Source organism: Ptiloglossa arizonensis, chromosome 5 (assembly GCF_051014685.1).
Source record: "Ptiloglossa arizonensis isolate GNS036 chromosome 5, iyPtiAriz1_principal, whole genome shotgun sequence".
NCBI lineage: Eukaryota > Metazoa > Arthropoda > Insecta > Hymenoptera > Colletidae > Ptiloglossa > Ptiloglossa arizonensis.
In genome coordinates, this window is record NC_135052.1 from 24,111,624 (window position 1) to 24,126,976 (window position 15,353).

At 37.3% G+C, this 15,353-nt stretch overlaps 1 protein-coding gene and 1 long non-coding RNA gene across 6 annotated transcripts in view; one reads left to right on the forward strand and one right to left on the reverse strand.

The window, feature by feature from the left end:
* Positions 1-613: 613 nt before the first annotated feature.
* Positions 614-15,353, reverse strand: part of LOC143146768 (uncharacterized) — a 173,993-nt gene continuing 159,253 nt past the window's right edge. Inside the window, exon 5 of the mRNA XM_076311379.1 lies at positions 614-5,283. Within this exon, the coding sequence (XP_076167494.1) occupies positions 5,074-5,283 (210 nt within the window). The 3' untranslated portion in view covers positions 614-5,073. The remainder of the gene's footprint in view (positions 5,284-15,353) is intronic.
* Positions 10,751-15,353, forward strand: part of LOC143146771 (uncharacterized) — a 271,402-nt gene continuing 266,799 nt past the window's right edge. For 2 of the 5 annotated variants that reach the window (XR_012992069.1, XR_012992070.1), the window contains exons 1-2: positions 10,781-10,902; positions 14,872-14,927. This is a non-coding gene — a long non-coding RNA (uncharacterized LOC143146771). Of the gene's footprint in view, positions 10,903-14,871; positions 14,928-15,353 lie in introns of those variants that run through there. The other 3 variants (XR_012992073.1, XR_012992071.1, XR_012992072.1) reach the window with 3 other exon arrangements.

Below are 15,353 nucleotides of genomic sequence, written 5' to 3' on the forward strand. Positions count from 1 at the left end.
GAACTCGAGCCTCCGCGAGACTCGAGGAAGTATCAAAGTATTTCGAGCGAAACACATCATCAACGGGCGTGTCGTTTCCATATGCGTGTGTATGTGTGTGTTTATATATATATATATATATATTTTTTTTTTGTTCTTTCTCCTCTGCTTCTGTTTTTTTTTTTCTTTCGTTTCTGCTATTTGGACGCTCTTGAAAACGTGGAAATACACAGTATCGACTAGCACAGAAGATTCTCACTTGAACGCGGTACGCATCGAGGGGGGCCCCTTCGTCTCTTCGTTTTCGGGGAATTTTGCGCGGCGCGAGTAGGTGGCGAAAATAATTGAAAAACGAAAAAAAAAAAAAAAAAAAAAAGAAAAAAGCGTCGATAGAATTGCTCTTTCGATTTCGAGAAACACGGTCTCCGCCGCGAACTCACCGTGGAAAATGTCCGGGACCCCCTCACCCTCCCCTTCGAAATAAATTCCATCGTGAAACGCAACAAAAATTAAAAAAAAAAAAAAAAGAAAAAAAAACAATTTTCTTTTCTCGAACGAGGAACGGCTCGCGTACGAGCGGGAAATGCGAAAAGTAAGCCCCCCCTTCCAGTCTCACTATACCCCCTCTCGAACCCCCTCCTACTCTGTTGACTGAAAATCGGTCCTTCTCGTTTCTTTTGTTTTTTTTTTCTCCATTTTTCTTTTTTCCAGCCGGTTCGATCGCCTCGTTTCTCTTCCGGGCGATCGAAAGTCTCTGTGTGTGTGTTTCTCTCGCGTGTCTCGCCATCTCTCTCGCTCTTTAATATGTACAATAGCACAGCACAATTGCGGTACGGTATCGAATGCGGTTCGCAGTCTCTCTCATTCTTTCTCTCAATTTCTCTCTCACTCTCTTTCTTTCATGCTCTCTCATTCTTTCTCACTTTCTGTACCATGCATTCGATTCGCTTTTTCTCTTTCTCTCTCTCTCTCCCTCTCTCACTCTCTTTTCGCATATCGGTGAACACTGAAACCACTAATTCTCGCGAACGATCACCCTCCGCACGTCCCGTGTCCCGTCTCCTCTTCTGCGTCGATTCGCACAAAACAGCGTCCACTCTGATATACAATGTTCATTACATACATAGAATATATCACTTGGCACGTGCACCCTCGACACGATGCCACTTTTTTGTTTTGTTTTCGCGCGTGTGTGTTTCTTTGTTTGTTCCGGTGTGTTTGCGTGTGTTTGAGTACGTTTGACCGCGTACGAGCGGGTGTGGGGAAGTGTGTTTGCGTGTGTTTGAACGCATACGCACGTGTAACGTGTGTGCTCGAGTAGGTTTGACCGCGTATTCGCGGGTGTGGGGTTGTGTGTTTGCGTGTGTTTGAACGCATACGTACACGTGTACCGAGCGTGCTCGAGTACGTTTGACCGCGTACGCGCGTGTACGATCATGTTCGTGACCGTGTGTATCCGGTGTGAAGAGGTTTACGGGTGTGTGTTTGCGCGTGTATGTGTGTGTGTGTTTATGTGGGTTTTGTTAAGAAACAAAGCTGTTCTTGTTCGCGTCCTTGTTCAGTTTTAACGGGTTCATTCGGTTGTCCCTTTTTAGCGACCAACGAGGACACGACGAGTCCTGAACGCTGCACCCTCTTTCGCCGACGACTTTACGGAACGAGCTCTCTCTCCCCCTTGGTCTCCCGCACCCCCTCTGTTCTATCAATATTTTTCAGCGGAGTGCTTTTATTCGAGGCGGTTCGAGGTGTCGTCGCTTTGAAGTCATTCTTGCTCTTCCTTTACTTTCGAACGATCGTTTCGAAGATTTTCGTGAAAATTACACATCCTCCGGACACACTTCTCCTGTCCATCGATCCTTCAAAGCGACGACCTCGATCGTCCGTTGATCGCGAACTTTCTCGAAAATATACAATTTTATATTTTTTTCCCTTTCTCGATAAACAAAAGTTACAGTAATCTTTAAAAGTACTTCGCGAACTCGTTTCGAGACAGCCCTTCGATATTTTATCCTTTCTCTTAACCCTTTTACTACTCGGACGCGAAACGTACCCTGTGTGCGGAAGATCTTCTCGCGTATCGGGTACACATACATACAGAACGCCTATGGGCGTTTACCGCACACGGTCGACCGATGACTATAGGTAAGCGTCAATCGTAGTGAAAGGGTTAAAATAAAACGTTCTTTGCAAGATTTATCGAAAAAAAATTTCTTTTTTTGCTCAAACAAATGCCACTCCACACGAGAACGCGCGAGTCGTTCGAATTTGAATCTCGAAAAATTTATATCGTTTGAAGAACGATCATTGTTCACGGGCTCCACCCTAGGGGGCGTTCACTCGTCTCGAATACCACGCCCCTTTAAAAGCACTTTGGAGCGCGTCCTTCGCAATTTTGACTAGATAAAAAATGGCGTTTCTACGAGAAGCACCTCAACGCGCTTGGACTAGAAAGATTAGATCTTTTTTGTTTATTTATTTTTTTTGCAAATCAAGGGGGTGAACCACCCTCCGCGGAGAAAGGTAGCTTAATCTAATATGGCAAATTATGGCACCAAGTTTCCGAAAAGGTTCGTTCTCGACGATCCACGAACGATTGGTTCGTGTACGATTAATGAAGGGTGGGGGGAGAGAGAGATTTTTTTTTTTATTTTTCGCGGCCGAAAATCGACGGCCGGCACGGTTTCCGTCGACGCGGCTCGACGATGCTCGATTTCGATCTCTGGAACGTCATGTTTGTTTATTTATTGCACCAGCGCCTGTTTATTTACTTCACATCGAATTGAACGCCGCGCGACATCGTTGAGGAACATTTTGCAACGGAACCGAGTTCGAGAACGCTTGTTGGTTCCCGTTTCGTTCCGTGTGGCGACAAAGAGTCGTTTGAAAAATTAACGACGGGACTGAAAATTATTTTCGTGTTTTTTCTTTTCTTTTTTTTTTACTTTCACATACATCGAATCGCGAATTACTCCGAAACGTATAACGGTGGTCGCGGAGTGGAAAAAAAGTGGTGTGTCGCGGACGTGGCGGGTGTGTCGACTGCAATATTCACGAACAAGGCTGCCACAGACGTTGCGGATGGTCGTCGTTAAAAAATGATCACAGTGACCGTGCTTTTCAGGCGACGTCGCGAGCGTGGCTATAAGATAATGACGTCGTTGTGTGATAGTTTGAACGGTGTTGCTCGGTTCTGCCTTGAAATTCGTTCCGTTTTCGTTCGAAACGCTACGAAATTCGGTCGTAGGTTCGCTAGAAGTTACCTCTTGAACGTTTGGAATATCTTGAAAGGTTCGATTGTTGATCGCGTTAAAAAATTAGAGTGTCCACGGAACGCTTTAAAGTCGACGACAGATGCGAATATTCGTCTACTATGATTTTTAAGGTGTTTCTTTGATTATAGAAACAGTAGGTATATATATCTACGTTTTGTGAGCTTTTAACGTAGAGGTAGTACAATCTTGTCGTATATTTTAACTGAAAAGTACATTAAATCTTGAAACCTTTCGAACTTGACATTTGTAGAAACTTGTATAATTTTTTAAAGAATTTTATATATGTCTACAGTTCATGTGCTTTTAACGTAGAGGTAGTACAATCTTGCCGATTATTTTAACTGAAAAGTACATTAAATCTTGAAACCTTTCGAATTTGAAATTTATAGCAACTTCTTGTATAATTTCTTAAAGAATTTTATATAAGTCTACAGTTCATGTGCTTTTAACGTAGAGGTAGTACAATCTTGCCGATTATTTTAACTGAAAAGTACATTAAATCTTGAAACCTTTCGAATTTGAAATTTATAGCAACTTCTTGTATTATTTTTCAAAGAATTTTATATATCTACAGTTCGTGTGCTTTTAACGTAGAGGTAGTACAATCTTGCCGATTATTTTAACTGAAAAGTACATTAAATCTTGAAACCTTTCGAATTTGAAATTTATAGCAACTTCTTGTATTATTTTTCAAAGAATTTTATATATCTACAGTTCGTGTGCGTTTAACGTAGAGGTAGTACAATCTTGCCGTATATTTTAACTAAAAAGTACATTAAATTTTGGAATCTTTTAAACTTGAAATTTATAGCAGTTCCTTGTACAACCTTTAAAAGAATTTTAGGTGTCTACGCCTTGTGTCCTTTTATCATAAAAGTGGTACAATCTTGCCAAATATTTTAACCGAAGGGTCAAAGTTCGAAATTTATAGCACAGCTTCTTGTGTAATCTCTTAAAGCATCTAGATACATATGTTTCGTGTCTTTTTAACGCCAGAGTAGTATAATCTAGCCAAATATAAGCTAACCGAAAATTACTTAAAATTTTAAAATTTTTCAAATTTAAAATTCATAATAGCTCTTTGTACAATTTTTTAAAGAATCTTAATGCTACATGTCCTTTTAACCTAAAAGTAGTACAATCTTGCCAAACATCTAAACCGAAAATTATTCTTTCAAATCCGGGAACCCCAAGAACTTAAAATTCATAGTAGCTCTTTGCACAATTTTTACCATAATTTACCATCGATGTCGAAATATTCCATCAGTCTTTCGACGACATAAAATAAAAAATCGTAGACCACTTCGACAATAACCAAGTTCTTACCAATCTCAAAGTTTCCATGAAACTCGAGATGAAAAATTCATTAAAAATTCAAACTCGACTATTATCGAAGTAGCGCGCGATCCGAGAATGGACACTATCGAGGACACTGACATCATCGAACCATAATCTCATGGAGAATTTTCCAAGATGTTCCAAGGTTGCGCCAAAGTGACCGGATGACGTTCAAGGTTCGCTGGACCGTTTCGCGCGATCGTGTTTCTCTAAAGTTCGCAAACCTCGATACTTGTTCACGGCGCTCGATCCCCGAACGGGATCGTCTTTCGATCGCGCTGTTCCCTGCTACGTCACCGAAACAAACCCCCACCGTCGAAGAATTTGTCAACGCGTGATACACTGACGTTCCAGGTCAGTCGGAGACATCCTCTCGCGCGAAATCGTAGCAACGCGTCGCGTCGCGTGAAACGCGCCGCCCTTACGAGAAGGGCAAATCTTCCTCGGGTGATTCGTCGTGGTACTCCTCGTGGTCGGACGTGTGTCACAAAACGTCGCTTGGCTGCCGTTGCCCGATACCTATTGTGGGTGATAGCTGTCCCTCATCGACCGCTACGGTCTTCGGGTCCTCGTCCTTCCACTTGTCCATGGAGCGGCGTCGAGCGTTCATGAAGAAGTTGCCGACCGTCGTCGGCTCCAGGCCCAGCTGCCTGGCGATTGTCACCTGCATCTCTTTCGACGGCCTCTTGGTCTCCTGCAAAACGACAAAATTAATGAGAATTAATTTACTCACGATTTATTTCAGCGAAAATATTACGGTTCGGGATCATTCAATAGAATTTTATCACTGGTTTGTGATAATAATCGTTTATTAATATCTAAAAAAAAATTATTAGGAGAAGAATATAAAGTGTGGAACGAGAATGATTAAGCTTTACCACGCCTGGGTCTTTTCTGACCTGGAGAGTCTTTTGTACTGCTCGATTATACTGTTAGTACAGTTTTAGAGGATTGTTTAGAAAAATGGCCCCCTTACCGATTTAAATGACTTTTGGATATGTTGTCAAAAACGTCATTCTGAATAAGTTTTTACTGTACGTAATACCGTCGATCGGGCTTCGTTTCTGAGATAAAGGTAAGAATATTTTTTATACTATAATATCGTATTTTTGAGCCTTGAGACATGTTTGGATTAAGTTTTGAGTTTAAAGTTACAGTGGCTGTTCCAGACGTTCAGTCCCAGTCGTGGTCTCCCTTATGGTCGCCCAAATCTTTGATATTTTAAAGATTAGAACTAATTGTAAGACGAGTTTTGTACCACAGTACAACAAACAGCTATTCTAATACTTAATGAAAATATTCTCGAAAATGGACTAATCGAGTAATTAATATACTATGATAAATGTAGCCTACCACCTCTACCTAAAGTGTTAAACCTTTGAGTACGAATATCTATACGTGATCAGTCGCTCATGTGCGTGAAACGCCTATAGGCGTTCGGAATGTATATATACTCAGTACCCGAACAGATCTTCCGCACAGAGGGTCGACGTTTTGTATCGAAGTCGTCCATAGTCGAAATATAAAAGAGAAATTGTATCCGACACGTTGACTACTATATCACCGACAATAATAATTCCTGACACGAGAGACAATTCCGTATTTTTCATTGGCGAACACTCTGATTTTTCATTCTCGTTATCTGATATTTATTTCACTATCGGTTCACTCTCGTAGCCGCGTTAAGGAATTCAAATCTCTTCTAAAATTTTTCTCCATTGTTTCGAAGAATTACTCCACATTGAAAAACAACGATCGATCCACGAGAGGTTCGTCGAATTTAAGAACCACTTGCCCGCCGCGAAAATTCCTACTCGTCGAAAAGTCGAAAAGTTTTTTTTCCCTGGTATTTGTTGACTCGAATTGGGGAAACAACGACGATGAATAATCGTTCGTCGACCATCGAAACGGTAAACATTTCTCTGGATGTGGTGAACGGGCTGGCACGCTTTCTTCCCACGCGACGTTTCTTACTCGACGTGGGTCGATCAATAACGGACTAGGTAGAGAGAGAGAGTATCGATTGGTGGAAGCAACAATTATTACAAACCAATGCTCCGGTGCGGGTGGCAGAACGTAATAATTAACGCACTACGTGGCGAAACGCGACCGTTTAGATTTGCGAACGTTATCAAATTAGATACGGCTGATTTTCCGCGAATTGTTCTTCACTTTCTAGTTATTTCAACCCTCGCGCTACCAAGGTGGGGATATTTAGATAGTATTTTATTTTTTGTATTTTACTAATCGGTCGATATTTAAAAATATACAATTATCGTCAAATATATTGAGTTTGAGTATGTAAGACAAGAATGTTAACGGTGAAATAATAATAATAGTTTATTTACGAGTTTGAGGGCTCATTTGTGCAAATATATCTAAAACATACAAATATATACCAAAAGATGTAAATATTATATATACAGAAGAAAAGATTTTCCATATAAAATGATTTCCGATTCAAAACTCTCAAAAATCGAAAGAAGTTATAAAAAAAAAAAATTTGTGAAAGAAACGAGAGAAAATTTCTTCGCGGTAAATTTTCGAAAATTGTGCTTAAAATTTTCAATAGTACACCTCCTACCCTCTACTATTATAACTTCAACTTGAGGAAAATTCCGTAACCTTAGAATCTCAAAAATAAAAAATAATTCCACAAGTTCAGTAATTTGGAATTTTCGAAAAAAAATTCGAGAACTTGAAAATTTCCAGAATATTTCGAAGAATTTTCCAATCTAAGATTTTCAAAAATCGAAAGAAATTGTAAAAAAAAAATTTGTGAAAGAAACGAGAGAAAATTTCTTCGCGGTAAATTTTCGAAAATTGTGCTTAAAATTTTCAATGGTACACCCCGTGGAAACACGTGGTTTTTCCTCGTTTTTCGAGTTCCCCGTGTACCGTTCACCCCATGACACGTATGCAGCTACCTCTCCGTTTCCTGTTCCTCCGTTCAGACTCGGTGCACAGTGGCTGTCAAGGAATAATCACGATCCTCGTGCCGATAGTGTCCTGTCTTTCCAGCAATTGATACGCTTCTCTGTATACTGAACTGGTATCCCATAGACAGAGGCGGCAACCTTCGTTTCGTTGCGTTACACACGGTGAATTACATCCAGACAGGATATCGACACAGCAGTGGTTTCTTAAATGTCACTGTGGCGCATACTCGGAGTGAATTAAACGATTTCGAATTTCAATGAAAATTGTCTAAATCTGAACCCAAACCCCCACTTGGTTCGATTCCCTCTTCAACCCATTCAAATTGCAACTATTCGAAAAATCGTGGAAAATTTGTAAATATTTTTCTCTTTTTCTATAATTCGTACCACGAGGTGTTTTTTTCCACTCAATAATTTAAAAATTCATTGTCATCGATATCGACGTGAAATGTCAAAATGAGGGGAAATTTTAGAAAATTTATAAGTATAGATATGTATGGAAGAAGGAAAATTTTGAAAAATTCTCGAAAATTCAACGAACGCAAACTGTAATTACACTTGTCGATATCCAGTTGGGTTGCAAACTGAAATCGAAAGTAATAAAATCTCGATGGATGACGTTTGTGTTTTTTTTTTTTTTGGTCAATTCGTATTCGATTTGTTGGAGATTTTGAGCAAGGAACAACCAACCAGGGAAATTAATCCACGGTTTCCGGTATCGACGTTCGATTCGGTCTCGAAATTCTGTTTCAAATCACATCGTTCAAAGGATCGTTTTAATGTCTCCTTCGTACACGGTGTTTTTGTGCCTGCACCGCTTCAAGTATTTAGCGAATTACGCTCCGACTCCCACCACGGCACTTTGAGTAATTAAATCTCTCGTAACAGCACGGGTCTAGTGGCTTAATTTAATTTCTTTTCAACGTCGGCTTCGCACTTTCGCTCAATGAGCATTTTCGCGTTTCCTTGAGCATCGTTCAGATTTCGCGCGATCGATCGAAAACTGTTCAAATTTCCCGCGATCGATCGAACGTTGCTCAAATTTTTCGCGATCGATCGAGAATTGTTTAGATTTTTCGCAATCGAACATTGTTTAGATTTTTCACAATCAAACATTGTTTAGATCGGTTTAGATTTTTCACAATCGAACATTGTTTAGATTTTTCAAAATCGAACATTGTTTAGATTTTTCACAATTGAACATTGTTTAGATTTTTTACAATCGAACATTGTTTAGATTTTTCACAATCGAACATTGTTTGGATCGTTGACGAGCAACCTTTGCAACGTGCCGAGAAATTGAAAAAAAATATTGCAAAATTTCTCTTCTTGGAATAAGCTTAATAAAAAACACAGTAGACCATTAACTAAATATTTATTTCTATCTAATTGCTGATAAAACTCGTCAAAATGGGAAAAAAAAACATTAAATGTAAGGAAGACATTAAAAATAATTTATAAATTTATTTATTATTCACAGATGTTGTGTATCACTTGTTTCAATTTGTTGTCACTTAATTGTTTGTATTTTGTTTCCTTTGTTTGTGCTACATTGTTACGAGCGAGAATTTTTCAAGTATTCACTTATCGCGTGATTTATATTGACAAGTTGTTCATTTTGCTAAAATGTTTACACTTTGCAACGTTTCGGGCCGCAGGTACAGATAGTCTGCGAGAAGAAAGCACAGCTGTGTTTACATCCACACTCCAGTCACAGTTCACTGGCCCCCTGGCGTCACAGGCATTGCTGATATTGACCGAAAATGATGACAGGGATCGACAGTGGTCATTTCGAGATCGAGACAATATAATTCGCAGTATTAAACTTCGAACGAAGACGTCGAAACAGAATGATTTATTTTCTGTTCATATGTTACCGTCTAGTCGATAAAATCTTTGTATAATGTAATTACAATTTACACAAAAATAAATCGTGGTAAAATTAGAAGCATAACTTTTATGTTTTCTTACGTTAAAAATTCTCAGAGGACCTGCTGTCATTCGAAGCCCCACGTAGAATTTGTAGTCTAAGGAAACAAAATTTGTTTTCATTTAATTTTAACACGGCTCACTTTTGTATAAATTATAATTATCTAGTTAATTATAATTAAAAGTTTATCTAGATGGAAATGAGAATTTGAACGAATTTGTATTATCTTTAACGAGTACAAATTAATTCTTCCGGCTGCAAATTAATTTCAAGACACTAACGATCGTTAAGGGCATTGAATTAAACTCATTTTTCCAATAGGAGAATCTCACCGACTCGGTGATAATATATAAATAGTAAGGAAATCATTCTGTTTCGAACAACGCCCTGTGATGCTAAGAGAGCTCAGTGGGATTGTAACTGAAGTAGGAACATAAACACAGCTGTGCTTTCTTCTTGCGGGCCGCAGGTGTATAGTTAGGGGTCGTATGTAGTGTCGGGATACTGCCGGGTAGACCGTCATGTCACCGGCGTTCGGGTTACTTCGGGTTAGTTCGACTATCCAGGCGGTAGAAGCTCCTTGGCAACCAAAGCAAACGTATCGTACGCGTAACGTACCTGTATCTTTCACGACGTATTAGAAATGTAGTTAGGAGATACAGAAAGGTAAGAACGAACTAAAATACACGCGATATTGATTTATATGTAATAATTTGTTTCGTAAGGTTCGTATGCATTTCGTAAGGTCTCTGTCCGAATTCTCTATGAAAAGCAGCGTCGTGTCGCGTCGACCGGAACGTTAAGACGTCGTTGCTAGGACCACCCTTCCCACCACTCTGCTTTTCCTATTGCTACTCGTCACGTGATCGTCTACCTCGCCGGTGACGTCACAGTCTATTCGACAGTATCCTGACACTAGTCGTATGCGGTAGATAGGTTGCATCGTTGGGACTTCGATTTTGCGTATAATTGAGCTATGAGCGTGAGTTACATCCCGATACGAGATTCCTCTCTTTTTTTACGAGATCGAGATAAGTATACGGGGAACTGGAAAAGAGTCGGGGGAGAAACTTCGAAGCTCGAACAATCGAGCGGAAAATAGAAGCGGAACGCGAGAAAGATCGAGCGACGGCGTTAACTGGGCTAAGGTCAATTCGCGAACTATTTGGCATACTTCCAAAGAAGAAGCGAATACGCCACGACTGGATCTCTTCCCTCCTCCTCGGGAAACGTCCACATTATTTCCATATTTATCCCGCGATCGAATTGAAGCGATCAGTTAGGAGCTTGGACGTATGCAAACTGCTTCGATGAGAGTGAGTCACGTTGTACGCGCGCGTGCAGTTGATTATTCGTTTTATGGGTTTAAAGAAGGTTCGAGAACTTGTTAAGATTCAGACGGTTACATTCTCGAAGGGTCGAGTTGATCAACTTGCTACAAAAAGTAGGTACAATGTATAATGTAAATATAATGTAAATGCGAGTGTGTAGCTATGTCCGTAAATGTATAGTTAAATAAACCTGCTAAGGTTTGAAGCAGTTAATAATAACGAACAAACAAAAATATTAATACTATTAAACTGTTTTCGAGTTCAATAGTTTTAATTAAAAAGATTTGTATTATTAACCATTTGAAACCTTGTCAAGTTTACTTAGCATATTTACAGACACAGTTATACATTTACAAACTGTTTCCGAGTATTTTTTAATAGATTTTCTGGATTTCTGCATTTTTTCACTTCTCACATTGCTTTTAAAAATAATGTTTCGCGTCTGTTACCATTTTACGAAGGTTCTCTATACTTTTTCTATATATTTCTTCACCCGAGGGTTTCACCGGAGAATAAATAAATAAACTTGGTATTTAAAGGTTGAAGGTTTCAGCGAGAAGCTTAGAATTTTTTATCAAATACGAGAGAATCAGAGAAAATTAATTGAAAATACAAATCGAAAGTTAATTCTTCATTTTACGAGTTTTATTATGATTGATGCCTATAGGTGGTCAATTGATTAGTCGATTGCGTGCTGCAAACGCCTATGAGCGTTCAGTAAGTATTTATACTCCATAAACGACAATGTCTTTCGCACACAGTGTACACTTTACGTTAAAGTCGTCCGTAAAGGGTTAAAGAAAAATTTCTTTTACGTGAATGTGGTATTTGAAGATTGAAAATTTTAACAAGCTCAAAAGCTTTTATTAAACGCGGGAGAATAGGAGTAAACTGGATCGAAATACAAATCGGACGTGTAATCTAGACCTAACGGATTTCTCGTGCAAAGTCGACCCAATCCTAATCGGCCTTGCTAAAATAATAGCGATTAATTTTATCGTTACGATTTTAGATAGTTACTTTTTGGGAAATCTGACGTCAATTTGTGTGACGCTCTTACAACTCATATACAAATTATGGCGATTAATTTTATCACTCACTAAGTATGATTTGCTTATTGTGATTAATATAACCGATTTCAAATAAATAAATAAATATATATATATAAAATTTATCTTTGGAAATTTAAATATCTATTTTTTTTCTTCTAAATCAGAATACACCCTTAAATATAATTTAGACTTATCCAAATTCTCACGTACACATAGAAAATCTATATCTATCATAACACTTGTAAATATTAGCAATTAATTTTATCCTTGCAAATTTAAATATCTATTTTTTTTTTGTTTTAAATGAAAAAACATTTCCTTAGAAATTTTCTTAAAATTAATCCAATTCTAATCTCGAACAATAACATTTGATAGCATTCTTACAATTTTAAACATATATTTTTCGAAAAATCAAAAAAAACCCACACTCACGTGTAATTTAAATTTGTGCAAACTCTTTCGTGAAATCTACTCGTAGCACGTCGCTCGTGAAAACCAGTAATTAATTTTACCCTACAATTTTAAATATTAATGTTCTAGAAAATCAGAGATCTCTTCGTTGCATACAATATCGAAGCCAACTTGAATTCTCGTGTAACCTCATCGAAAAACGACCTATTCCTGATCGCTCGTGTTTAAATCGCGGTGATTAATTTTATCGTTACAATTTTAAATATCTGTTTTTCCGAAACCTGGCCGAATTCTCGCGTAGGGTCGACCTACTTCTAGAGCTCGTAAATAATGGTCAATTAATTTTATCGCTGAAATTTTAAATATTTATTTTTTCGGGCTTGTTTCGTGGTCGAATATTGTTGTCCCTCTCGTCTTTGTTTCTCCGTGATGAAAATCGATTTGAAAAATTGCGCACAAGTCGTAAAAAATTTTCCACGTGAAACGTTTGAAAAATGGAGGTCTTTTTTCAAAATAACTGTATCAAGGTTAAAAAAGTATTTATTCTCGACGAGATTTGACTTATCCTACAGGAACAGGTCAAAGTATTGAATTTCAATAGTATTGAAAATTTTTATAGTTTCACGTTCTACGTTTAAAGGGTGGATTTCACCCCCTGGATAGCCATTTTGATAAAAGAGGTTCACAGCGTAAAAAGCAGAAAATCCAAGCTTTAAAATTCTTTTGTGTCATCGATTTTGAGCGAAGTTATGGGTGCTTGAATATTGAGCAAATTTTTAAATAGTTATAAAGTAGAAAATTCGAGCTTTATTTATTGAGGTTATTCAATTACTAATTCCTATATTTATTTACACGAATTATTTAATTAAAGTAAATCGAAGTAAACTTTTCTTGGCTCTATCAACTTTGACCAAATTAGAGCAACTTTTAGAATATTTAAAAACTAGATTTCCATTAACTTTAGCCAAAATTTGAGCCAAGTGATCTAGTGTTCGAAAATTGAGAAAATTTTAAAATAGTTAAAAAATAGAAAATCCGAGGTATAAATTTTCCTTTGTTCCAATAACATTTGCCAAAATTTGAGCAAAGTGTACAAGTGTTCGAAGATTGAGCAAATTTTAAAATATTCAAAAAGTAGAACATTCAAGTTGTAAAATTCTCTTTGTTTTTCTAACTTTTGCCCAAATTTGAGCCAAGTGATCCAAGTATTCGAAGATTGAGCAAATTGTAAAATATTCAAAAAGTAGTTGCAAAATTCCAACTTTTCCCAAAATATGAGCCAAGTGATCTAAATATTCTAAGATTGAGCAAATTGTAAAATATTCAAAAAGTAGCTGTAAAATTCCAACTTTTTCCAAAATATGAGCCAAGTGATCCAAATATTCTAAGATTGAGCAAATTGTAAAATATTCAAAAAGTGGAACATCCAAGCTGTAAAATTCCAACTTTACCCAAAATATGAGCCAAGTGATCCAAATATTCTAAGATTGAGCAAATTGTAAAATATTCAAAAAGTAGCTGTAAAATTCCAACTTTTCCCAAAATATGAGCCAAGTGATCCATGTGTTCGAAGATTGAGCAAATTGTGAAACGGTTTCACCGGCCAAATACCCAACACTGCGTCGTTGACGCAAATGTAAATCGCGATAACGCGAATGTAAACAATGGTTGTTGCCAAGCGTGTTTCGAGGATTGTAGAATTTTACGCCGTGGAATCGAATGGCTGGGCGATATCGACGAGGTATCGAGTGAGCTAACGACGTAAATTCCGCCCCGTCATTCCCGAGTTCTTTCGTTGTCTTTTAATGCCTTCTTTAATGACAGGTTCGTCGCAGTTACCGAGGCCGGTTTGCAAACTATTTGGCATAGTTCCCAACGACATTACTCGACGTATGGTGCCTCAATTCCCAACGTTAGCTACGAACATTCAGAGCTTCCGGTCGACTCGATTTCTTCGCGAATTCCCCGACTGCGATCCGATCGATGGATCGCCAATAAAATCAACGTTAGCTAAGAAGGCAAACGTCACGAAAATTGAACCATCGTTCGATTCTGAAATTAATTTCATGCGGGGGAATTACTACTTTTTCAATGGTTCTTGGACCTCGCTGAGACACTATTTGGTACTACGATTCGCAGAACTATGGTCGGTTTAATAGTTTGGAATATTTATCAATTGAAGACTTTAGATTTAATGGAATATTTATCAATTTTATTCGATTTTGGAGACTTTAAAAATAATGGAATATTTATCAGTTTTAGTAGATTTTGGAGAAAAGAATTAATGGAATATTTATCAATTTTAATAGATTTTGGAGACTTTAAAAATAATAGAATATTTATAAATTTTAATAGATTTTTGAGAGTTTAGTAATAATGGAATATTTATCAATTTTAATAGATTTTGGAGAGTTTAGAAATAATGGAATGTTTATCAATTTTAATAGATTTTGGAGACTTTGGAAATAATGGAATGTTTATCAATTTTAATAGATTTTGGAGACTTTAAAAATAATAGAATGTTTATCAATTTTAATAAATTTTTGAGAGTTTAAAGACTTTGGAGACTAGAGATTTTGGAGACTTTAAAAATAATGGAATATTTATCAATTTTAATAGATTTTGGAGACTTTGGAAATAATGTTACGCGATTGTTGGCCTCCTGCGACGGTTCTGTGAGTGTTCTGTATTTTTATTTACCATAGTGTTTAATTCGTAAATAAATAAATATGTCTCGAGCCCTTATAACGGGGAAAAAGTGAGATTTTATAAAAAAAAATATTACATGGAAATGGTGTGCGTGGAAAGTTTTCGAATACTTTCATCGTTTGTTTTCGATTATTATTTATTTACAGGGGTTATTTAATTTCTATGCGAGTACACATCATACGTAAAAACGAAAAGTTAGATTTTTACGTATAAAAAGTATTTCATCATTTGCTCTCGAGCTTTATTTATTTATACGTGTTAGTTCATTTTCAACCGATTAATATATCGTGCACAAAAAGAGAAACGTGAGTTACGTATTAAGAATGTTAATCGAAGACATTTTTTAAAGGTGCTTGACATTGTGAATAACTATTCACGATATAATATAACTA